Source organism: Ostrea edulis, chromosome 5 (genome assembly GCF_947568905.1).
Source record: "Ostrea edulis chromosome 5, xbOstEdul1.1, whole genome shotgun sequence".
NCBI classification, from domain to species: domain Eukaryota; kingdom Metazoa; phylum Mollusca; class Bivalvia; order Ostreida; family Ostreidae; genus Ostrea; species Ostrea edulis.
This window is the reverse complement of record NC_079168.1, coordinates 15,207,081-15,233,748: the sequence shown is the minus strand read 5'-3', so window position 1 is coordinate 15,233,748 and position 26,668 is coordinate 15,207,081. Positions and strand designations below refer to the sequence as shown.

General features: G+C 34.2%; 1 protein-coding gene and 1 long non-coding RNA gene across 5 annotated transcripts in view; one reads left to right on the top strand and one right to left on the bottom strand.

The window, feature by feature from the left end:
• The window catches only part of LOC125650467 (uncharacterized), a 29,245-nt gene extending 15,486 nt beyond the window's left edge, over positions 1–13,759 (top strand). Inside the window, exon 3 of the long non-coding RNA XR_007360996.1 lies at positions 13,649–13,759. This is a non-coding gene — a long non-coding RNA (uncharacterized LOC125650467). The remainder of the gene's footprint in view (positions 1–13,648) is intronic.
• Positions 2,893–25,217, bottom strand: LOC125650441 (dynein regulatory complex subunit 7-like). Of its 4 annotated transcripts, none has more exons than XM_048878753.2 (18): positions 24,836–25,217; positions 23,180–23,351; positions 22,845–22,970; positions 21,982–22,176; positions 19,184–19,342; positions 17,014–17,232; positions 16,761–16,880; positions 16,358–16,387; positions 13,933–14,011; positions 13,715–13,843; positions 13,228–13,356; positions 12,719–12,951; positions 12,344–12,559; positions 9,957–10,067; positions 9,134–9,244; positions 8,483–8,677; positions 7,944–8,083; positions 2,893–3,231 (listed from the first exon to the last, which is right to left on the bottom strand). In XM_048878753.2, exons 1-18 carry the CDS (start codon positions 25,003–25,005, stop codon positions 3,150–3,152), a joined length of 2,616 nt encoding a protein of 871 aa, XP_048734710.2. In that variant the 5' UTR covers positions 25,006–25,217; the 3' UTR covers positions 2,893–3,149. The 4 variants fall into 4 exon arrangements, with proteins under 4 accessions (XP_048734710.2, XP_048734711.2, XP_048734709.2 ...); XM_048878754.2 differs by lacking the exon at positions 16,358–16,387 and adding an exon at positions 16,038–16,055; XM_048878752.2 differs by lacking the exon at positions 16,358–16,387 and adding an exon at positions 15,319–15,372.
• Between the last annotated feature and the right edge of the window lie 1,451 nt (positions 25,218–26,668).

The window sequence follows — 26,668 nt, the reverse complement described above, 5'->3', positions numbered from 1 at the left end:
CTTGTCCAGTTCTCTAAAGAGAACAACAATCGCATCTTTGTAACATCATGATTCCAAAACCTGATAGGCATGAAGCTCAGGAACCCACAAGTACTTAGGAGTGTATTCAGACCTACGCTCGTACGCCAAATTTCAATTAAAGTAATTCCTCCCTTCTGTGACGTCACAGGATTTTTACAAAATCAATGATTTATTTAGATTTATGCATGATATTACTATAAATTTTGTTGGAGTCTTTTCAATGGTTATTGTAAAAAATCTTGTTAAACATAAACTATTTTAAACGTCTAAGTTTTATATAAATAATCAATAATTGAATCCAAGGGCAATAACTACATGTATTTTCATTGAATCCTTTATCAAGTTCATTATGCGATAGTTTTAATAGAAATTTTGAAGAGCTTTGTAAAGAAATAGTTTCATGAAATTAGTATGAATACTATTATATATTTTTAACCAGTTTTTGTGAAATTTTAATAATGCTGTTGAAGGAAAATTGCAATTTTCTGATGTTGATAAATGATTCTGTTTATGCAAGTCGTGCATCTCAAAAAGTATGATGACCTATATATTTTATTTGATGATTTAACCCTTATAAATTGAAATAAATAAACATTTTATCAGATGATAATGCGAGTATGGAGTTACATTAAAATTGAGAAAAAAATATGCAGTTAAGATTTTTTCCATTTACATGGATAACGTCATCACAGATTTTGTTTGATCGAAAGAACAGCGTTTGTTCTGGCTGTACGTATTCTCAAAAATATCAAGGAACTAAAACATAAAATCCATGGATTTTCTTGAACTTTGTAAAAAAAAAAAAAAAAAAAAAAAAAAAAAAAAAAAAAAAAAACTCCTATAAGCAATACAAAATAGAGAGTTGGGCAAACACAAGCATATTATCTTTTTCGAATTGTGTCTTCCGGAAGATGCTAAATTCCACGTTAAATGCATAGAATCCTCCAGCTTCCGGGGGCTTCGCCTTGACCCTTACCAGGGCTTAGCCATGAACTCATTAGGGGCCGTAAGGCGTACTCTAAACTCCAGCCTGTTTAGGGAGTCCACTCGCCCCCAACCCCTGATACATGTACGATGCCTAGAAAGCTTATACTTAGTATATGTAGATTTTTTTAATGTCGCGTATTGCACAACGTGGATTTCAAATTTAAATTGATAAAAATTGTATTTTGAGAAAGAGAATATTGATGTCAAGAAAGTTGTTTACCGGCCAAAAAAACCAAAACACAAAAACAAAACGATTTGACAGTAGAAACAGAGAAAGGGAGGTAAACCACCCAGCGCACATGAACTTTTCACGCATGACTTCTATGACCTTGTTGCCTAAAAGAAATGAACAATATTCAGCGTAAACATTTTAGATTTACTGTCATATAATAAATACTCCATTCTTTCTATGAATGATTAAATAAATGAATTGAGGGCAAAATGGATTAATTTTGATGATTTTCCACAAAGTTTAAATAGTTTTATATCTAAAATTACTCAATATTACGTTAACAGCGAGCATCAATTCCAGAAACAAATCACACCTTCATAATAATGTAGATTTACATTTTTCTTTCGAATGGGGATGGTACAAAGAAGAAGCATTAAATCAAATTAAAGGTGACGAAACAATATGCTTTTTGCCATATTAATTACTACAAATGATATCATTGAAAATTGTCCGGTGTCATTACTTTTAAGTTAATTCATTCGATATACAATACACCAATCAATCAATTATACAGGTTTTTATTCATAAGAGCACTTTTAAGCGATGAAATTCGTACAAGAAACTATCTCATATTGCGGTTGCGGGCTTATCAGAGAGCGCTTTCTTCTGTTTCGTCTTGGAGGGGAAAAAATGCCCACATTGTGTCCAGTTACATGCAAAAATTATTTGATGCATGATGCAGGTTTCTCAAATCAGTATGCAGAAACCGAATTCCGGCGGGAAAGCCTCATAAATCTGCTCTTGAATACACCGTATCTAGGTGGGATGGCCTTTATTATATAGACATTTTGACAGAATAAATCTTGTGAGAAACTTTATATTGCCTACCAGGACGAAATGCATTCAAAAACTTCATAAAATGCATCAAGCACGGAGCAAGTGCGAGTTACGATTCGCGCTCAGCGGTGGGGGATCGGGATAGAGTTGCAATTTACGGATCCAAGCAGATGTAGGGAAACATTATATACCAAACGATATATCATTATTATACGATAACGCTTTCCAGCCAGCTGTAAGCCGCGTTCAATTCCGCACTCTTTTTCACATTCAGATATATATTTTTTATTGTACATCTATGTTTCTCATTAAATTAATGACTTCTTTTAAGTGTGTCAGGTGCGAGAAATGTACACAGCACTTGGGAGCTGAAACTCTCCAAATTATGGACCCCATTCCTCGAATGCCGCAATTAAAAGATCAACATCAAGATTTCATGGGAAAACTTGCCACCTCTTGTGTCAAGCATTGGAACAGTAAAAGAATTAAAAAGAAATACGGGCCGATCAAATGTGGCCGAAATAACAAATCAAAACTTTAACAGAAGCAAAAATCAACACGATCTGGGGGTTCTTCATAGTGATGTGTTAGCCAAATGTTCAGGAAAAAACGAAAATGTGCTCAAAACTATCAACTAATTGCTTTTCTCTTGGTTTCCATCACAGATAGATTTCTTTTACATGATGGTAAATATAAACAATCTGTAGCAATAAATGACATGAGAAAAACAAAAACAGCACCTTCGTTAAAGATATCTAATCTGGTTTCTTGTAATCCACTGAAAGCTACTTTTGATCTCTGTGAGGTATCTCCTGACTTTTATCGTTACACACTGACAAGGCTATTTAGTTAATCCAGAGAATAAGAGTACGAAATCGTAGAATAACAATTTATTAGATAATTCAATACAAGTACATGTATATATTTCAAGCCTTAAATCACGTATGTATCATAGGCCTCTATAAATTAAATTTTTAACAAAATGTTCACGTGTTCCATATGAAACAACACAAATTGTGTTAGAAAGTACATCGACATGCTTCTTTTCTGGACGGATACTGCTTCATAGTACATGTAGTCATCACAACAAGACAGGACGGAAACAAAAAGTCTCGTCAAATCACGAGAGAACTCAGAAAAATTCTGATAGCCTGTCGTCGTTTCTGAGCTTCTGTTCTAGCTGCATATACTTGTGAGGGGCTTGCTCCTTGTGTCTGTTGGGGAAAATGAAGTAATGACTTTAATATTTTATAGCAATAAGCAACGCAGGGTGTTTTTGATAATTCTAACGACATGAGCCCATAACTACATGAACATCGAAATAACACGTGCGTCTGTGTTATTTCTGTGAGTGATTCAAAATGAATGTTTAGGATGTATCCTTCTTTTTAATTGAAAAAAAAAAATGCATACACTCTTTAACATAAGGCCCATGGGCCTCAACGGTTACCTGGGTATAATGCAACGAAAAATTTATATTGTCGCTTGTTGTGCTACAGTATTAGAGAATATTTGATTCAATCTCTCTCTGAATTGTCAGTTCTTTATATTCAAATTTTAATTTCTTCTCTCCAGTATGAATTCTACACTTAGCAGATGCTTCTTTAAGACTGTTGACGCAGTTGTTTGGTTGGTGGGGGTTTTTCCGTATTTATTACAGTGGGGAAAAAATTCTTGAAAAAAAAATTATTTGGTTCCATTGATGCAAAGCGTAAAAAAAAAAAATAACATCCATATCGCGGATTCTAAAAGAACAAGAATTTCCCCTGACTATGAAAGTTTGTAATATATAAGGGACATTCAAAGATTCTAATAAAATAAATAAATGGTTACGTTTTATTTCTGATTTAACCTAATCACGGTGGCGAATCACGTGACTTTGGCATGACCTATTACCCGGAAAAACGACGAAATCAACACAAGGGAAAATTCAAACGAGAAAGTAACAACTTTTTCAATAACGAATTGTCACATAAGTTACATTGTATATCAATATTTGAAGAATTTCCCCAGGAACAAATCTATACTAAAATGGCAACTCTAAGTGCGATAGAAGCAGAGAACATTGACACAGTTCTTTGTTTTCAGTCAAAAACTCCCAGACCGCCAAACTAGTAACTATGCATCCATTTTGTTCCGATAAAACTATTTTAAAAGATATATATTATATGCATATTTTCACTATATGATTCATATATCCAAGTCTCCTGGGACCTAAACCCCTGACTATGGGGCATTGCATTTCACAATTTTGCTCAATATAATCATGCTCTCAGTTTCTGTGCCAGATCTTCTGGAACAGAGAAGAATTTTTAATATTTAACACATTTTTACTATGAGCCCTTGAATCATGCCCTAACGCCAAAACCCCTGACCCAAGGGCCATAATTTTCACCATCTTGGTAGGAGTTTCCATGTTCATTATCATCATGTATTCAGTTTTATTAGTTGTTTGAAAAAATCATGCATCATTCTTTCCTAGCACTAGAACCGTGACCCAGGGCCATGAATTTAACAATTTTGTTAGAGACCTCGTTGCTTAGCATGACTATGCACACATTTTGTCTGCTAGATATCTGGTGACAACATTTTTTATTACTATTATGATTTTTTTTAAAAAGAGTTTTGTCCTGTCCTTAGCACCCAAGGGGCCAGGGACTATAAAATGCCCTATTTGTATTACCTTTTACCATATAGATGCTATCTTACAAATTTTGTAAAAATTGACCCATGACTAGCTGAGAAGAAGCTAAAAATGTTCAACTGTTAACACATACATGTATATGACACAATAAGAGAAAGAAATCAACAAACTAGGTTTCAGAGGTGGGCTTTTCAACTATCATGTATCGATATTGCATGCTGTATTTTGATGAACTGCAATGTTTCAGTGTATGTATCGGGTATCAATATTGATATTGATATCTGGCCTGGAGACCATAACGGAGAATACAGTCAAATGAGAAAAAAAATCTATTTAAATACATTCTCAATCTTTAAGATCTTGCATGCATAATTTAATAGGATATTGAATCAGGCAATACAAATGCATTGTGGATTAACTTTACTCAGAAACATTAAAAGGTTTTGAATAAGATGAATTTGAAAATATTTCGGTTTGTTGTAACTTAGCCACATGACATATTGAGATCAAATGGCTGTGCCAATAGGATTTCCAGATGTCCTACATTGTGATTCGCTTGAAAATTCTGACCTGCTGATATATGATATGAATCTTGTTTTGAATTCTCCAACATGTTTGTACAGAATTACTATCAAACACTGCATAAAAAATACACAATCTGCTGCACACTGTGACAGCCTTTAGTGATAACAAGAGGCCCATGTGCCTTAACAGTCACCTGAATATAAGACAAAATAGAATATAAATTAGAAATGTTGAGAGATGGTGCAAGTGTGATTTTTCATACTCTGAGACCTGGATGCCCTCCTGGACAAAAAGGATGTTTTTAAATTCTTCTGATTCTGGTCATAATCAATATTTGTGCTGAAGATGAGCCGCTAAGCTGTGGCCCAAACAAATATTTCTCCTTAAGTTTACACCAAAATTATTTTCTTTGCAAATATTGATGGACAGTACAACATAAAATGATAATAGGAAAAGAATCTGGAAACAACCTGTAACAACTTTTTTTAATATGGTGACCTTGACCTTGATTCTGGCAACTAACTGGTCATAAGCAACCTCATCTTCGCAAGCCAAGCGTCTGATTTGCTAAGCGAACCGGACACTTGGCTTGCGAAGATGAAGCAACCTTTGTTCAGAGCATGAGCTAGCTAGCTGTTCATGAGTAGATATTACTTTTGTAGATGTACAACATTTTTGGCTTATGAGCCCAGGAGTCCCACTCTGGGGCCAGTACTAATAATTTAGAGGTTAACAATTTTGCAACTTTGGTAAAGACCTCCATCATCATTGAAACTATGTGCCCAGTTTGTGTGCTAGATGTTCAGAGTTAGAGAAGAAGATATTTAAAGAGTTAATGCTTTTCACTATGTGATCTCCTTCCCTGAGGTATAATCCCTTTTTTCAGGGGTCATGAGTTTAACAATTTTTTTTAAAGGTCTCTATACCTATTATCAATATACACTCAGGTTTTGAATTTGAACTTGATAATTAGGAGTATAGAAAAAGTCTACAATAATATATTACTATATTTTCACTTTACAATCCTAACAGCCCCACCCTGCAACCTGAACCTGACCCACAGGGGCCATTAATTTCACAATTTTGGTAGAGGTACCCATGTTCAGTATACATGTAACTCTGCACCAATGTTTCCTAGATGAACAGAAATGAAGATTTTTTAAAACCAATGTACATGTATGTATTTTCAATGTATGATCGTTATAGCTTCCCCTGCAGCCTGAATCCCTGACACAGGGGCCATGAATTTCACAACTTTGGTAGAGGCCTCCATGTTCAACCTGACTCTGAACCTAAGTTCTTTCTTAGATGTTCAGGAATAAAGAGGAAGATTCTTAAACATTTAATGTATTTTTACTGTAGGATCCATATATTCCCACCTTGAATTCTGAACCCCTGACTTAGGAGCCATAAATTTTACATTTTGGTAAATAGCTTCATGTACTTTATAGCCATGCATATGTTTTTCTTCAAGCATTGTAGGGATTAAGTAGAAAATTTTTGAAAGAATTATTGCATTTTCACTTCATGACCCCACTCCAGCCCCATAAACCCTGTCCCAGAGGACTTAGAGCAAGAGTAAATTTGAACATGGAGGCCTCTGCCAAAATTGTAAAATTCATGGTCCCTGTTACAGGGGTTCAGGTTAAAGGTTTTGACCCCTTGCCCTAGCACCAGATCCCTTGACCCAAGGGCCATAAATTTTGTAACTTTGGTAGAAAGGTTCTCTCTTTATCATTGCTATGTATTCAGTATATTTATTCAGTGTCCAGGAATCAAGAAGAATTTTAAACAAATAACATAATTTCACTATATGAACATAAAGCCTCAGCCTAGCACCAGATCTCCAGACCCAGGGACCACACATTTCACAATTTAGGAAAAGAATACACCTATCAACACTTCGCCGCGAGTTACGTCCCTTTGCGGGGTCAGCCAAAGGTCAATCGGTGAAAAACCAAGTTTTCCTTCTTTACCTTACCAAATGTAAGATGTTATTACTTTGAATTTTAGCCATTTACCAAGTTTTCATACAAGTTAATGGGTTGCCCCAATCTGGGGCATATTGTAGTTGACTGTAATTGATGGAAAAATAACAGATGTCAAAGCTACAGATGGGAAAATTACAAAGGCCAACGTGGGGAAATACGATTTTTATCCGGGAGATAGCGGACAAGGGACGTAACTTTCGCGAAGTGTTGATACGTGTATTGTCTACATATTTTTACTATGTGCTTTGTTTGGTGACCAGGAGTCAGGGAGAAGAATTTTAAAGAAATAATGCATTTCAACTTTATGAACCATAAAACCAGACCCTGGCACAAAAACCCTGACCCAATTTCAGATATTTGGTAGAGGTGTACATGCCGTGGCATTATTGCTCACCATGACTATACAAACAGTTCATCTGCTAGATGTTCCCGAATAAGAAAGATTTTTAAATATTGCATGATTTTTTTTAAGGTTTTGATTCCCATCCCTCAGGGCCCAGGGGTTCAATGATCATGAGATTTACAATTTTTGTCACCCTTCCACCATAGTTGCTCCATAACAAATTTGATGTAAAATAGCCATGCTCTTTTGGAGAATAAGATGACTATGTTCTAATGTTAATGTACATTGATGGACAACCACCAACCGCAATAGGTTACCTGAGTGACTCTGGTGATCTAATAAAAACTATGACTACAAAATTGCAGATAATGTCAATAGGCCTCCATCCATCCAAGCTCTGTAATAAACAGATAGAGCACTGACCTTGTAAGTCGAAGATCGAGGATGTGGATCCGGAAGATGGCCTCCTTACAGTAAGTCAGGTATTCTTCCTCGTCCTCTTTACCCATGGAGACCTGGTTCTGTTGGTACCAAGCCTGCTTCTTCTCCAACTCCTGGCTCTCCTAATCCATAAAATTAGTTTTTGAATTTTAAATAACTTTTTGGTAAAAAGATCAATATGCAATTGGAAGTATTGGACACTGTCTGCCAAATTTCAAAATACATGTACATGTACCTTCAGTGCTACTGACTATGAATGCGAAACTAGAAATATTGGAGGACATTCCCCACAGATGGGCAGTGATTCAGATTTAAACTTCAAAGAGGTACATGTATCAAAGATACAAAAATAGCTGTTTTGATTGAGAGTTTATTACATATATATATATATATGTATTGTTTTACATGCATAAAATCATACAACAATGGAGAAAACTGTATCATGTTTAATATCCATGTTTATTCTGTTTATCATAAGTTCACTGGAAGAGCGTTATATGTACAGGTAGTCACTAAATTACCTTCTCAAACCTGGCCTGGATGAGGTTGGCCTTGTCGATAAGTCTCTGTTTGAGGTCTGCCAGACACTCCTCCTTCAGACTGAAGGCCTGTTGTTTGCTTAACTTCTCGGGGCTACCAATCTTGGCCAAGAATGGGGCCAGGTAGTCGATGTCCATTTCTTGTTTCCTCATCTTCTCTTCAAGTTGTTGTCTTTCCTAGAAGGTAAGAATTGAAGTCACTACTGTATTTAGATTACAATAGGAAGAGTCCTGTTATACTTGCATGTAACTGCTTCATGTACTTGGTAATGCATGTTGGATGCAATCTTTTTCGTCTGAATTTAGCATTATTTGGAAAAAGTACATAAAAGTATCAACTCAATCATTATTTTATGTCCTAAATTTGCTACTTCATTTTCTTATAATCCAGTGAATTCTGTAAGCACCATTCAATATATATGGACAATCAGATGAATTCTTAAAATATAATGATACATGTAAATTTCGTACAAATTATTTACAAAGCCATATCCTAAAAGTCATTCAAATACAGTTACTGGTACTACCAAAAGAAGACGAAAATAATTCTAAAATAATGTGTAATGACTGTGCACATAGGAAATGAATCAAGTCCACAAAACTAAACATTGGAGACACTGCACTTCTTCTTACCAGTTCCCTTCTGTGTTTCTTTGCCTTTTCATTTCTTTCTGTGTCATAAACAGATATGTCAAGCTCCGAGGCGGCCTCCTCTTTTGTTCTATCATCCAAGATGTTCCTAACCTACAATGTACATTGTAAACATTCAAGGAGAATTTCAAATGCCGTGAAGTTGGTATCTAAAGATTTTTATAATACAATTTTATCAAAAACTTATAAACATGTGTCAAAGGTGTCTGCAAGGCTAATATTCAATATAAGGAATTACATGTACCTTATTTTCAAAACATAAATTCACTCAAAATATGATATAAATCATTTACAAATGATAAAAACTAAACACAACTGTAAATTCACATACTATTTCTTTTATCGGTCTTTCTCACATATGAATCAAAAAGATTTCTGGATTTGATTTCAATATTATTATCAGCCAGAGAAAAAAGTTAGATATTCACAAGCAATTCCTGCAGACCTATTGATATCACTTAATCTGAAAAACAACATCGGTACGTGCACGGATTGTACTTCGTAGCTCTTAAATGAATTCTGCAGAATGTGTTAGAATTAATTTAATGTGAAAAACAAAATTCTGTACAGATAATAAGCCTGGGAACCATTAATAGCAGCCAAGTCATGTTAACCATGGAGAAGGAACACATCCTTCTGACACCAATTAGAAAATGGATACCAATTCATCTTCTCAGAGTACATACATTTATCATCATGAAGAATGAAAGAATTACAGATATTTTCAAAATTTCAGGATATATATATATGTGTATAAGAACAGCAATAAATAAAAGAAGAAAAATGTTATTTAACGTAATCTGACCTCATTCTGTGAGTCCCTAACTTCATTTCGACATTTTTCCTCTGCTTTTAACAACTCCATTAGCGTTTCATACAGCTCTACTTGTTTGTTCATGGGTAGGGTGGGATCAACCTGAAGTTAAAAGAGACAAATCATTTCTATAAACAACACTTCTACATCATTCATTTAGTCATAAAGAGAAAAGGCTGTAAACTGGCCTCTTGATTCTGTTCAAAATAGAATTTTAAATCCAACAAAATGTGTTTGTGAAACGACTGAAACTCCCATATGGCAGCAAAGTCGATAATGGACAAGGTTAAAGTTTTTCAAAAGTAAGTCAAACCCCAAGTCAGGGTCACAAGATCAAAAAATCAGTATATACACCCAGGGGTGCATGAGCCGGGTTGCATGGGATACATTGTAAAGTCAGGAATGATGTGGCATATTTATAATTGTGAAGAACTAATTTCAGTTTTAAACTTTTCGAGTTACCGTCCAGAAACCATATTTGTCTGAAGTTTTCAATCTATATTCGGTCACTGTGACTTTGACCTTTGTTCTTCAAAATCAATAGGGGCCTTGCTTTGCTGGTATCCAACAATATATCCAAGTATCATTTGATTCGGATTTAAACTTTCTGAGTTATCATCCGGAAACCAAATATTTCTGAAATTTCATTCTATATTCGGTCACTGTGACCTTGACCTTTGATCTATTTTCTCCAAAATCAATAGGGGTCTTCCTTACCTGGTACATAACAATATCTGTAAGTATCATTTGATTCGGATTTAAACTTTCTGAGTTATCATCCGGAAACCAAATATTTCTGAAATTTTCATTCTATTTTCGGTCACTGTGACCTTGACCATTGACCTTTTTTCTCCAAAATCAATAGGGGTCTTCCTTACCTGGTACCCAACAATATATCAAAGTTTCATTTGATTCGGATTTAATCTTTCGGAGGTATCATCCGGAAACCAAATTTTTCTGAAATTTTCATTCTATTTTCGGTCACTGTGACCTTGACCTTTGACCTTTGACCCTTTTTCTCCAAAATCAATAGGGGTCTTCTTTACCTGGTACCCAACAATATATCAAAGTTTCATTTGATTAGATTGTAAACTTTTCGAGTTATCATCCGGAAACCAATTGTTGACGCCCAACCGCCCGCCCGCCTCACCAAACCAATAGCCGAGTTCAACTTCGTTGCAACTCGGCTAAAAATTTGGTACCAAAAGAAAGGTCTTGTCACAAGGAATACACATTTGAAATATGAAAGCCCTATCAAAGTTCATTCAAAAGTTACAGCCAAAGTTAAAGTTTTTGCAGACAAACAGACAGAATCTCTGATTATCAAAAATATTGTAAAGTGCCAATTTTGCTACAGTACTTATTCTTGTTTCTGTAAAATAAAATGGTCAAGACCATCAAGTGAAGCAGTGAAATTAACAAATCAATTTAAATGTAAACATATGTAAACTATTGATGATCATTTAGAAATTGTTGACAAATACATTGAAGAAGGATAATATCTCTTCAGAGCAACATTAAAACAAGATGTACTGTGAGCAATGCTCACTAAGAATACCCCACGCTTACCCCAATCTCCTAGAGGGTGTTGTTAATAGGTATAAATTACCTCTTTCCTGAGTGTAAAAATATGGTATGCCTTTGTAGAAGAAAATGGAAGATATAGTCCGAACACAAATCCATGGCATAAACCTATAATTTTGACCTTGAAATTAAAGGTCAAGGTCATAAAGAGGTCATGAATGAACATGACACATAGTCTCATGGTGATACACCCATGTCTTATAGTATGACTATGTCAAATCCCTATAATCAATTTTGACCTTGAGGTCAAAGTTCAAGATCATATAGAGGTCATGAAGGAACTCGACACATTGTCTCATGGTGCTACACTCATGTGTCAAATATGATATGCCTATGTCAAAGAACAAAGAAGTCATGGCCCTGACACAAATCTATTGTAAAAACCTTTAATTTTGACCTTGAGGTCAAGGTCATATGGAAGTCATGAAGGTACATGACACATTATCTCATGGTGATCTACCTGTGTGCCAAATATGGTATGCCTAAGTCAAAGAACAAAGAAGTTATGGCCCGGACATGAATCTGCACAGACAGACAGACGGATGGACAGACAGACAGACAGACGGATGGACAGACAGACAGACAGACAGAGTGATTCCTATATACCCCCCAGAACTTCGTTCGGGGGGTATAAAAAGCAATAATTTTAAAATTTCTCTGCTGCACACAGTTTCTGTCAATTGGCATATTGTATATCTAATTAATGTTGTTGAGTGAGTATGATATATTACAGACATCCATTCATTGTATGGATGACTGAAACATTCAGACAGTGGAAACTTTCCCTTCCTTACCTGGAAGGTTTGATGCATTTCAGAGGAGAAGGTTAGCACAGCTCCTTTCTCGTCCCAGTTTGGAGGTTTGAGAAATTCCCGGGTTGAAGCTGCAATCCTCAAATCCTCCGTGTGGTAAGACAGTTGTATCTTATCCTCAGCTATGTGGAATATTAACTCAGCAATATCCTCATTAGCAGGCTTGCTCCTGTTTCTGTGGAATTTCTGGATCATTTTCTGAAATATCGTAAAACAGTCCCGAGATTGCATGCAAAGAAAGGTAAATCTGAGAGTTAAATACTCTTTACAATCTCTGTAAAAAGCAATTCAAAGAAAGATAACTCTGTATATAGAATAAGTCTGTAAAAAATCTCCAAGACTTCGAATTAAAATTACATTTATTGGTCTTCCTTTATTGGCACTTGATGTTTCTTGGGGTCCAAATTTTTTGGCTCGTTTTCCGAACTCGACATATTTATAGTACAGGAAGTCATCCCTGTTGTCGTACTCCTCCGTCATCTCACTCGGAGTTTCCTCCCTTTTCACAAGGCCATCCACTCGGGCCACATGGTAAAACAGCATAACTCTCTCATTTTCTGGTCCTGGTGCACTGGACTTAAACTGATGCTCTGCATAAAAGGATCAGTAAGAGTATGCTAATTTGGACAAATTCTGTTGAAGCAATTCTGATACTATGTACATGTATTTCTTGTAAAGCAGAAAGATTTATTGGAGAAGTTACTTTTTAAAATTCAACATTCAAATCTATATAAATGTCAAATTCGTTATCAATTACAAAGCCTTTAAACATCTACTCTAAAGAGGACAATGATTACATTATGTTTTTTGTATATATATATATTTGAAAATCAACATTTATACAGGACTAGCTGTTACTAAAATACCTTTAAGACATCTTGGCCTGCCCGGATCAAAGTTCTCACACACTTGACCTGTTCTGTGATTGGTCAGCCTCTGTGTCAGTTTGTCCAATCGGTGGGCATAGTACTCATGAACTTTAATCAGATCTGTCACTAAAAAGGGAAACCCAAACTCCAGGAGTTATTTGAATTTCACATGATCATTTTCAAATTAAAGTAAACATTTCTTTCTGAAGCAGAAAAACTACAGTATACCGTAAAACGGGTATGTTTTGCGGTTGGAAATTTTTGTGATATGATCCCTAAAAGATAGCAAATTATATTCTGTGTTTCCAATTCCTGTGGTTGCATTATAACGATGCACTTTGATAACATCTTAATTTTATTATTTAGAATATTTTGTAATTGTTAATTTTGCAGATTTTTCTTATCCACATAAAATAAGACAACACAGCAGAAAATACCCATTACACGGTATATCCTTCAAACACCAGAAACGTCTGAATCTTACACTCTCTGTCTTCATAGACACTTAGTCGGGAGATGAGGCCGTCCTTCATCAGATAGTGAGCGAACTTTTCCAGCTTAGCTCGCTTGTACACCTTTGTCTTCTTACCATGTGGACATCGCATCTGGAAATCTGTAAACAGTGGACCAATCAAATCACAAAATAAAAATATAACAAAGAGATGGTCAAATGCAGGACAGAAAAGAATTATCATAAGGTACCTCTGAGGGAAAGTTTGAGTGCATCAACCCAAGATGGTGGCATGTCTAGATACTTTTCAACCTCATGCTCCTCATCATCCTACAAAAAGAAAAAGCTGGATTAAGTCATTGTCAAAAATCATACATACTACTGTGCGGTGCACATCATAACGTGTGTGTCTGTAATATTTTTTTTTTTCAATTACTCAAAGTAATTTCTCTTTTTATTCATTGTACTGATCCTATGTAATAAGGAAATATATGCATGTATACTAACAATATGCAGTTATACTGATGGTGAAACCACATAAGACTATTAGATAATAGATTCATGAATATATCTTTTTTTACAAAGACGATAGACTCTGTGTATAGGTACTGTTTCAAATTCATCTATCATATGATAACACACACAAAATATCACTTCAACACATCACTTCCTGTCCACCGTATTCAAAAGGGTTAAAGGTTAAGAAGCAAATCTTCAAAAGCTAAATATGAATACACATTCAACATTTCAAAACTGAAGTAATGACAATTTTCACTGCTGATTCAATCGACATTCTGACTTACTAAATATTTCTTTCTCTATATAAAAGAGTAAGAGTGAAACTTCACATAAGGAAGGAAAACACAGGATCTCTATCTCAAGAAATCAGTTGTATGTATCACTTGTTACTTGTATAAAATAAACTAATCGTAGTCATGGTTTTGCTTTATGTATGCACATACTTGTAACTTTGGTAAATAAATGTATCCATTTATGTAGTGTATGTGTACTTATACATACAGTATTTCCCTGAATAAAAGGAAACCCAACTTCTATGATACAAATTATTAAACGAGACAAAATGAAGTTACCCTTATATCTAAGACTATGTGTATCTGAAATTTATTTTAATTTCAAATCAATTAACTCATGAAAGTACAAGCACAATGCATTGCTAATATTCCCTCATCAGATTCTTTTTACTCAAATCCCAGAACTATTTTTAGTACAAAAAAATTGATCCTTCAGATAGAATGAAAATTTGCACTTCACCTGCAAAAAAGAATGGTCAAACATCCATACATGTGAACAAAGTTAATTTACACCAATGCGTATATATATTGTATAACAGATATATTTTCCATCATGCATAGATTTTAATTAAAATATTGCATACTCTGGCATAATATATACATTGGCAATTATGCATTACAATGTAAAACACAATTTTAGATAAAAATATTATATCATATAATTTCATATAAATTCATTTTCATTTTACATATTAATTAATGTACATGTATCTATTTTTAATCATATAATAGAAAGCTTATCAATTGTATATTAACTGTCAGATTATGCCAAAGTGTACAAAGTTAGCGTGAAGCACATGCAAGTTTATATGCATAGAATTTGACCATAGCCATGGACGTGCGTGTGTTTTCCCGAGTTCGTCCACTGGTAGCTGTTCTCTGTAATGTCATAAACTGCACAATTAAAGATCTGGTCAGATTTCAAAGCAGGTATAATTTAAACACTGCCTTCAACTCTTTCTGAAATATCTTTCAGGGGAGGGAGGGGTTGGGAATGGAAGACATATCAGAGGAATAGGAACAAGACTTGTGTTACAAGAATTTTACTTGTAAATAAATAAAAAGTCAAGGTAGCCTAGTAGTGTGGGTGCTCGCGTTTCACAAGCAGAGACCCCGGTTCCCTTCTAAATCCCAGTGCAATCCAAATCTAAGGTAATGATTGTTCCTATAGTCAAGGATTTTAAGTGTACGTCTCTACATGAGTGAAAAAAACCTCGAATGGGACATAAAAATAAACAAACAAAACAACTTATAAATAAACTATTCATCATACACTGTATTCCTGGGTTTTACTCTTTTAGGCATTCAAGTTTTTCAAATCTGTTTGTTTCTTCTAAAATAGATTTACAGTCTGTATAAAGAAATAAAGCATACTAAAATGATTCTTCCAAAAAAAAATTAAAAGAGAAAGCAAAAGTAGGAAAAGAAGCCTTATGTATGCAGTTTGCAATAGGATAATCATATCTTCTGAATGACCTTGACATTCATGAAATTTCTGATTACTTTTAGAAAACAAAACATCAACAAATGAAAAAGAAACTCACATCTCCATGCTCTACATGCTACATAAATCAATATCAACACATAAAAACAAACTGATGAGCATGCCAATGTCTGGATTAAGATCACATAATAACTGCCATCTAGAGGTATTTTAAGTCCCATGCATTGTACTTAATAACCTATTTTTATTTTAAGTTTAGTTGGTTGAATTAACTATATCCCATGCAAATTTAATGTTGCTGTTATTTACTGTTCAAGATTTATACAAATTTATTAAGAAACTGCATGAGCATGCAATATTTTTGTCCACTTTGATTACATCCTAATTTGGGTTTATTCACTGAATGGACAAAATACTTACAGTAGCAATGGATGAGGACGTGTATTTTCTCTACATGCATGGAAATATTGGCATATCATAGAAATCAAATTATTTGAACTTTTTTTGGAATAACTAAAATCTTGGATTAAAAAAATGCAAATTTCAAATTTGAGCTCTCCTAAAAGAGGCTAAAATAATAATGATAAATAACATCAAAATTCATGAATATGTTTCAAAATAAATTCTACTGTTCTACTGCTAATAAAATCTCTAAACTAATGTTAAGCTAAATGAATAGATCTAACTTTCATATATTTGTGCCTACAATAAATACAGCAATTCTAGTTTACCCTCTATCTACTTCACATAAAAATTTGACATTTTCATCATACTTATGAAATCACCCAATTGACATCCAGTGGAAGATGCAATTTGATCATACCTCATCATCATCCATGTCATTCAGATCATCTTCTGCATCAGGCACCTTCAACAAGGGCTTGTCATTGTTTGGGAACATGTACTCCCAAACTGTAGGGTCACCAAGGTCAAAACTCAAACCCTACAATACAAAACAAAACTGCATTTTACTTTCACTTAACCTCTCAGAGAATGGATGATGTTTTAGGGTCCCAGATAAAATACCAATAACCTTTGCTCAACTGACCTTGACCCCTAACTTTTGTTCAACTAACCTTGACCCCTTCAGAACAGTCTTGCATGTTGACCCAGTAGTTGACGTTGTTCCACGCCGACTCAATTCCCAGGTAGTTACAGCTATCCATTGGGTGGGAAAGTCCAGTAAATGGCTCAATGAAAAAGTTCTCTGGTACCTCCCTCTTACCAGACAAAACTAACACCCAGGCATGGACACGGAGACCATAGTAGGGGTCCGGTGGTGGTTTCTCCATCTCCTGTCAAAGTAAAATCATAGTACTGTCCTCTCAGATTGTTCTTCTATATCATATCTGATAGCAGTATGTGTCTATCTATGAAATATCAAATAAGACAGCTGTTTAATCTGAGCAATCATGAGATATTTATCAAAGTAAATGCACAAGAAAAGAGTAATTGTGCATTGTAAAGTGATGACTGATTGGAAATTTTTTATTGATCAACAATCAGAAGCACGTTAATGAAATTAATTATAATAGTGGGAGTGCACTTATGATGTAATTAGTCAATTGTCACTCAAATTTTCAAGGAAGTTAATATTCCATGCTCATAACTCCCTACTTCGCATATAATTTTCACATTTTGTGATCGTGGGTCCCTTATAGTAAGATTTCACCAATTATTAGAAAAAATCATGGACAAATAATTTTTTCATGTCAACATGTTGCCCACATGTAAATGTATCCAAAAAAAAATTGATTGATTGAAATTGGAAGCTCAACTAATTGTTTTTCAATTATAATTGATCATTGTATCATGAGATAATATAGATTGCAATATATCATTATATTTTTATGAAAAATAATGCAATATTTCATGGTATATTGTGTTATAGAATTGAATTGTTTTCCTCTTCAATTCATTCATCATTACATAATTTTTTTTTTTACAGATTTCCAGAGTTCTCACTTTGAGTGAACATATTCAAATTAGTTACTACATGTATGTCCTATAAAAATAATTCATTCAGTACTTGTGGACAGTTGCTTTCCATGATTTCAACATTTTCAGGTTGTTGCACCATGTTAATTTAACACTTTTTAATTCAAAAGTAAAAAATGCAATAAAATATCATTTAACATATATATTCTATTCTGTGTGTCGCAGAATCATATCAACTACTTCTACAACATGATGTATTGATGTATCAATGTATTGTAACACCGATATCAGTTATAACCAAGTAATTTTTTTAAAACAAGAGGCCCATGGGCCACATTGCTCACCTGAGTCAGGAAGCTTTCTTGTAAATGTAAACTTTTCTGGCTCAGTGGTCCTTGAGAAGAAGATTTTTAAAGATTTTCCCTATATATTTGTATGTAAAACTTTGATCCCCTATTGTGGCCCCAACCTACCCCTGGGGCTCATGGTTTTAACAAACTTGAATCTGCACTATCTCAGGAAGCTCTCATGTAAATTTCAGCTCTTCTGGCCCAGTGGTTCTTGAGAGGAATATTTTTAAAATGACCCCACCCTATTTTTGTGATTATCTTCCCGTCTTCATTTGCCCTTTACCCAAGAATGCTTTTAGACAAGTTTGGTTGAAATTGGCCCATTGGTTCTGGAGAAGAAGTCGAAAATGTGAAAAGCTTACAGACAAACGGCAGACAACAGGCCATGAAAGAAAATTGAATTGAATGTAACAAATGACAACTATCGCACAGACATTTTGATGGTTCCCACAAGCATATATGTCCATATACACATTCATACTGTTTTGTCTATTACTTACCAGAGTATGATATGGAAATAAAAGAATTTTATAGAAGTCTCTGCACTAAAAAATACTAGGTATGCATTGTGAATATCTAAACTTTGTAATTTTACATTAAAATTACTTCATATGACCCTTTCAGATGAATTTAAATTTGTAATTGTTAAATTCATGAAAGTTTTCAAAATTACCCTGGCCCACTGTCATTGCATCTAGAATATATCTCATTGATGGAAGCATTGGTCTTCATTTAACATGTTAGAGATGCTGAAAATGTGTGTTCTAGATATATTGATATTATGAAAAGTTTCAAACATATATACAGGCATACAAAAACAGAGATATATAGATGACACACAAATATTAGTAAGGAAAACTCACTTGAGCTGACTCCCTATGAAGATGTTGGATTTAAATACATGTATATGTACAAGGGGAATGATCTGCAAAACACAGGATTGATAAATAAAACATACCGCTATCCTTTCCTCCTCCTCCTTCCTCAGCTTTTCTTTCTCTGCTTGCTTTTCAGCATCTCTCTTAGCTTCCTGTTTCAATTCAAACTTACTCCTCAGATCACGAGGGGGCTTTACATTGTATTTCTTCATTTCTCTCTTCTTAGCTTCTTCTTTTACCTACAAAAACAATCGAGAAATCTTACTTTCTAAAATATTTTGAACAACCTTGAGAAATGTACATTTCTGATATTTAACCTCTTTTATCAAAGCAGACTACAGGGCAACCTCTCTAAATTGGATGCCATGCGTTCTGAAATGCTTTGTAATACATAAATACAATCCAGCATCAAACTTTACATAGTAGTGCATTCTGTATCCTGAATGTTGTCATGCCTGAATAGCTTTTTCTCTCACATCTAAGCATGTATAATATTAGACATATATCCTATGAAAGAAACAAATTGAAAGACATTTCTATCTTTCATATCACCAATATACAAAAAATGTGAATGAATAAATGATAGATTTGTCTATTTGATATATAAAAAAAATATATATTGTAAACAACAATCATGGCAGCATCCTTGGCCTTTAAACATAGATGACTTTATAAAGTCTAATGAAAACAAGAACACATTGATGCAAACAGCCAGTCACATTGAATTACTGATGGAATTAAGGGAGAAAATCCTGTGCTTCATTCAATAACCCCCCCCCCCCCCCACCAATGAATTTGAAACTTATTAATTTCATTGTATCCCATCAGCTCTATTATTTCTATCTCTGCACTTCTCTTTCAACATCCCCTGTGCCTGCGATATAACAAGTGTCTCCATTGTCAATGAGACTCTAGCCTTTGTATTTGTAGAAAACGAAAGTAATTCCTATATCCAGCGACAAAAACCACTTGGGATCTCTGTTTACAAACTAGTCGTTAAATAGCTGTACAATTAATATCAGAATCATTGCTCTTTTGAAAAGAAAACTTGCGATTTTAGACTGCGATTCAAATTACTTTGGACTCTGTAGAAGATCGAAATATTTCAGGCTGAAGGACTTTCACCAGATGTAGGCCAAATGATGTCCCAAATCAAATGGATATTGCTTTAATGTTTACTTGAAGAAAAAGTATTGTAGATAGGACTCATTTTTATCATGTGTTAGTTTTCTATACTACATGTATAATCAAAACTATTGATGTTGAGGTTTGTTTAAAGATCTACATTGTAATAGATAAAACAGCAAAATTACAAATACTACTTGGTGTTTGTGCAGGCATGTAAATAACAGGTGTAGAGATCTCTAGGAATAACTCTACTATTAGAGTGTTCGAAATTAACAATAGAGAGATAGACTGAGTCTTTGTCAAATGACACTGGTCTATGCCAATTGTAATTGAGATGGACCAAATTGTCTATGCCGATTTTCCAGATTTAAAGCATTAAAGTTATCCCAAAGGACCTTACATGGTCAGTCGACGTCTGAGAAATGTTATGAGGAAAGGAGGATATTGTTATGGAAAGAAAATATGCTTTCTAAGTACATTAGAAGTAAATGAAAATGTTTTTTGTGATATTTCTTTTCAGTGTTGCGGTCTATGCCAATTCGATGAGGTCTATGTCATCTTGTTTTGGCATAGACCCGTGGTCTTCACCAGTGCAAGTTTAAAACCAATTTCAAACACTGCTATTATTCACTCAAACATTTTACGGCCAGCAACATACAGTGTAGTTGCCAAAACTAAGGTCATACAATTCATTTCTGGGGTCCTTTTCATTGTCAAATGAAAGATTAATTAATTTGAACATTCTTGATACAGTGTTGCTCAGCACAAAGAAACCAAATAGAGATATGATGGGGAAATACTCTCTTAAGAGTACTCATGAAATACTTAGGTAATTCCATCCTCGGGTTGCAAAAAAAATATTTTTAAAATATTGTAAAACCCTCGGCAAAGTCTCAGGTTTTATCACCTTTTTACATCTTTCAGGTGGAATTACCTTATATTTCATAACGACTCATATGAGAGCAGGGTTCCAAATTACCACTCGCCCACTCGCATTGGCGACTAAACTTTGCTTGTGGGCACCTAAAATTTTCGTTCTCGTCGCCCACTTGGCGACCGTAATTGTCCGATCAACATTTTTCTTCCGACCAATCCGAGTCCTATTATAATTGAAGTTTAATTTCTGGTTGAGGTTTTGCCACTTGGCGAGACATTCATGATTCCTGCATGGGTATCAAACCTTCCAAAATGTATTTAAACCAGAAGTTGAACAACGCAAGGGTTACTTCAAACGAAAAGAAAGCGTCTGCTTTTAACCAAAGTGGAAAGAAGGGGTGAATATGGCTCGAAGAAGGCAAAAAGGGGTTGACGTGCTGTGTGTACAAAACATGACACGAAAGGTCCAATCGTTGTGACAGCTTGCCCAAGTTATAAACTTGACAGCATCGTAAAGCTGAGAAATTTTGAAATAACATAGAAAGTCTGAAGAAACGTGTGTTAAAGTCAGACGCCGCGAAGATCATAAAGTTGATAGGTTGACGAAATGAGAGTGGAAATGAGAGAGGTATTTGAAAGAATTACGGAGAAGGAAACAGAATTTAAATATTGATATTTGAATTTTTTAAATAAATTGCAATGTGACCTGATGTTTCTTTTTTTCTTGTGAAAAAATTCCATGTTATTAAATTTCATGATATGTGTGGGCTGCTAAAATTTCATGCGGGCTAACAGGATTTCTTATTCAGGGGCCCACTTGGCCCCTAAGGTATTCAGTCAAAGTTGGAACCCTGTGAGAGTCTTATATTCTTACCTCTTCTTTCTTCTTAAGGAGAGGGCAAATGTCTCTTGACTCATCTGCTAGACACGTCTCCTTAGTTGCATATCCACTGATAACATAAGCATCATAACCAGCTCCAATGAGAAGAGAACACAGCAATGTGCTGTACTCAAAGCAATTTCCTTTCTGACGTCTTAACACAGTTGCTGGAGAAATCAACCTTTTTGGCTAAGAGAGAAAAATATCAAAATTTTGAAGCATAAAATTCAAATAAATCATACTTGAATTTGAGACATGTCAGCAACTGATAATAATTCACCTTTATCTTCTTATTTTCTATTGTTAATATTTTGGTTAGAGTACAAAATCAAGATATTGAAGTTATACCCTCCAGTGTCACTGCAAATCCAATCATCCATAGAAGGTCATGAAAATTTCAGTAATAAAATTATTTTCTTAAACAAAGCATGTGATTCACCATTCCTGATTTTGAAATTCACTTTTCTTTAAATTGCATTTTCTCTGACTTGTACCTTCACAAAGATTATGCAACAAAATTGACCTAGTTAGCCCTTGACTTTACATCTTAGATGATGTAATTCCACTCTATGTCTTTTTAGTGCAGTTTATCATAAATGTATACTTTATGTCACTATCTACAGGTATTAAACAGCAATTGTGTAGGTTGAATTTAGAATTTAATATACCAGTAACTTCCATCTCTTGATGGTAGAATATGCTGAAATCAGTAGAAAATTTATTATCTTAATTGATTATTATAAGCTTCTTGCTTTGGGATTTCTAGCTGTAATATATTCCTCGGACACATTGAAATATACATGTAGTTGTGAAAATACCACTATGAATGTTTTAAGATGTTTCATTCAGCCACTCACCAGTTCATATTCAGGTTTCAGGGGCTCAATGTTTAAATAATCTGCAACAAACTCAGCAGCTCCATCCCAGTTGTACAGCTCCTTAAATTCTAGCAGTGTTGGTCGAATAGTTGTACAAACAAATTTCTGGAGTGAAAAATACCCTATACATTAAACTGTGTGCAAGGTCTGACTAGCTCCTCAGATAAGAAAACTTAATTAACACAGTCAATTATCATGGCACATATCAAATGTATCTGATGATATAATTCAAACAATTCTATTCAGCTAATAATGAAATGTATAGAATATGAAACTATTTCATGTTAGAGAAGTATTTATCTGATTATCATTACCTCAACTCCACATTCATTCACTGGATTCAGAGACAGTGGTTTTCTGTCCCTGTACAGCTGGACCATCTGCCTTCTGAAGTTTTCTGCATATTGAAGCACTAGATTCTCTTTCGGCAAATTGTCTTTGTATGATGGTGAAAACTCAGCTTGATCAAATTCTTCCATTGGTGACCTTTTATATAAGGAAAAAATTAAAAACTAATCTAGACCATTTTGTCAGGCTATCCTACTAGTAAAATTGCAATACAGAAACATTGCTATTCAGGTTAGTAAAACATTCCTTATGTACTATTATTATGAAATGTGACTGAAAAGTGGTGTATGCCATATATAAGAAATAAATTTCATTTTAAAAAGTAGTTTTACATGAAAGTATGAACTGTGATGCTGATCGACATAAAATGTTGTAGTTAATTATACAATCCATTATCTTAAAAAATGAAATTAATTTTTTATATTAATCCCTGTTCGAATTACCAGCTGTTAAAGTAAACATATAATATTTATCAAGAAGTTCTGTATTCATGTGTGCATTGCTTTCAACTGAAGCAATGGTTCTGAGAAGATGCCTATCATCTACAATTTGTAAAGATATCAACAAAAGATATTGAGGGCTTCAAGTCATCCCTTGAACTGCACAACTAAGGTCTGCACTCTCCCACCCACTGCAACATCACCAAAACAAAAAACAAAAACAACAAAAAAAAACCTGGGATCTGCAGTGTAACAATACAGATAGAGATCAAAGACAATTTTGAAGCATTGGAAATACCAATATATATATATGTAGCATTGTACAAAATGTACATCATAAACATATCACTATCCACCAGGAATTGTACCAGGGTTATGTACTTCAGTCAACACTGAGAATCTTACCATGGAACCAAAAATCTGGATCAGACGGCCTAAACAGTATTCTTCCATATACAGAATACTTCACCATCAAAATTCAACACCGAGTTGACTCTAAACATACATATACACTGCATGTACAGTGCTAAATCAAAATGTAAAGGGAAATAAAGTTTAATGTACATTTGCCCAAAGGACATGCACAACAGGTTGGGAACACTTCCCCTATAGCGAGATCTTGATAGCTGAAGCGCGATGATCCTTCTTTAACGAGAAAGTAAACATTACCTTTTAAAAACAGGTGTTTTGGTGTCTTTATTGAAAAAAATGGCAAATTCCATGCAATGCTGAATAAGTGTGACACACACTCAGCATGATGCAAATTGTCTTTATAAAATTTTCGACACAGTCGAGAAATTCCATATCAATGTTGCTGCGTAAGAGGATCAAAGGAGGCTATCAGACATTTTAGCACTTTTTTTCTTTTCACGTGAAACACGAAGATATGTACCCCACAGGTGTTTTTCTCGATTGTACGGAATATATTTACTCTCGCTAGAGAGGGATAATTGCGTTTTTGCGAGAATATCTCGCTATAGGGGAAGTATTCCCAACCTGTACAATGGCCTATATGTCCCCGATATCAAACGTTTATCTATGCAGTAAATATATTCCCATTTACCTCACAACCATATGCTTAATATGACTATTCAACTATATTTTTGTTTCTCTTTTAGCGTGCGTGAATACCTAATCAATAGATCTAACATTTGAATAAGCGAGGTGATAATATGCACTTACGGTTCATACGAAGGCGGATGCACTACAATCTTTGCTAATTCAGCTTTCAAAGCCTCGGCATCTTCAGTAAGATCTTCCCCTTCTTCTCTTTCAGTTTCATCTTCCTCTTTAATGACGTCGTCGTTCTCATTTTCAGCAACTTCACCCTCGTTAAGGTCTGAGGAATCCATGTTTTCGTGTTGCCTTAGCACATCTGTTTCATATAAGTACGCCACTTAGCAACGAAATAAACCTTATAACAGAAGGCTCTAATACCTATATAAATGCTCAAAAATATCTTGTATATTATATATGATATATCTACATAATGATTTGAATAATGTTTTTCAAATTGAAAACTTTTTACATTTTTGTTTACAAAATATATTCATCCGCAAAATTTAGACAACTCGGGTCTATATTTCTTTTGAAAAATGATAGATCGTTCATAGAAAACTCGTTCGTATGTTTTAGATCGTGTGTATTTTCCCAGTGAAAGTCTAACTTGGTCTTGTCTATGGTTAAATAAAGAGCAAATGTCTATTTCTTGTGAGGTTTTCAGTACGGATATGATGTTTTAAAAAAAGCAGGAGAACTTTTCGGGAGATGCACACAGGTTCATTTTAAATCTCACTCAAATGAGTTAATTTATTTACGCGCAATTTTTGAAATTTTAGGCGCAGTCAATCATGAATATAACACAGCTCAGTTATGGCTATCTAAGAAAAATCAGCGACGTTATAAATGTACCTCTGTGCACTTCGCACCATATGAGGTCACAATGAAAAACTACGTCACAGCATACATGATAGTTGTATCGCGGGGAAAGTGTCATAATATTTTGTCGTTATTCACAACTGTTATCAAGTGATAAGCTGTATACGTGAAAAAATATCTTGTCAAATTATTATATATTTTATTCCTTTATGATATCAAATCATTCTCCCTTTTTAATATATAGTATGCACGAAGGTGATATTTCTATCATATTATGACCTTTAAATCGCCCCTAATCTGAATGACTGATGCGTTTAAAAAATTCCATCGTGTACATAAACAATCTCATACTACAGAAACAGTGACAAAGTTCAGGTTCATCTGCTATAAAAAAGCATTATGAATTTTTCTGATATATAATCTAGATATATTTATGTGTTTGAAAAGTGCGGGAAGCAATTTCTGTTTTGTATATTAACGGTGTAATACAGGCCCGTAGAAAGCAATTTCACTTGGGGAGGGGGCACACCATAATATACGACAATTAAAGGGACTGGTTCACGATTTTTGATAAAAATATTTTTCATTTTTGATGTTAAACATTAGAAATATAACTCATTTAATGTTGACAGCCAAAATGTTGACCTTCTGAATGCAAGAATGAAAGCAATATTTTAGCCTTAAATATGTGTTATGTAAACAAAGACTCGAGTCTTTTTATGTAAACAAACAAGTGAAATATTGATTTTGTAATATAATGCATCTTAATTTTGCATAGTCACAAATTTTAACGTTTAGATGACACATTTCACCTCAAAAATGTTTGAAATGTGAAAGATAGAATAATACTTTGATCGATATCCATTTCTTTTGAAAATTTCGTAAACAATAGCATACCGCAATATTTGTTTACAAAACAAATAATAAACTCTCTAAAATGAGCTTCTGTGATGATGTATAACCTTAATTTTCATGTGAAATCTTTCAAACACATTAGACAGTAGATTTTGATCATTAAAAGCGAAAAACAAAATTTTGGGTAAAATCGTGAATCAGTCCCTTTAAGTGATATCGACAAAACCATTAGTAAAAAGATAATAACTGCATAAATATGTGCAAACATTGAGGTGTACGTCA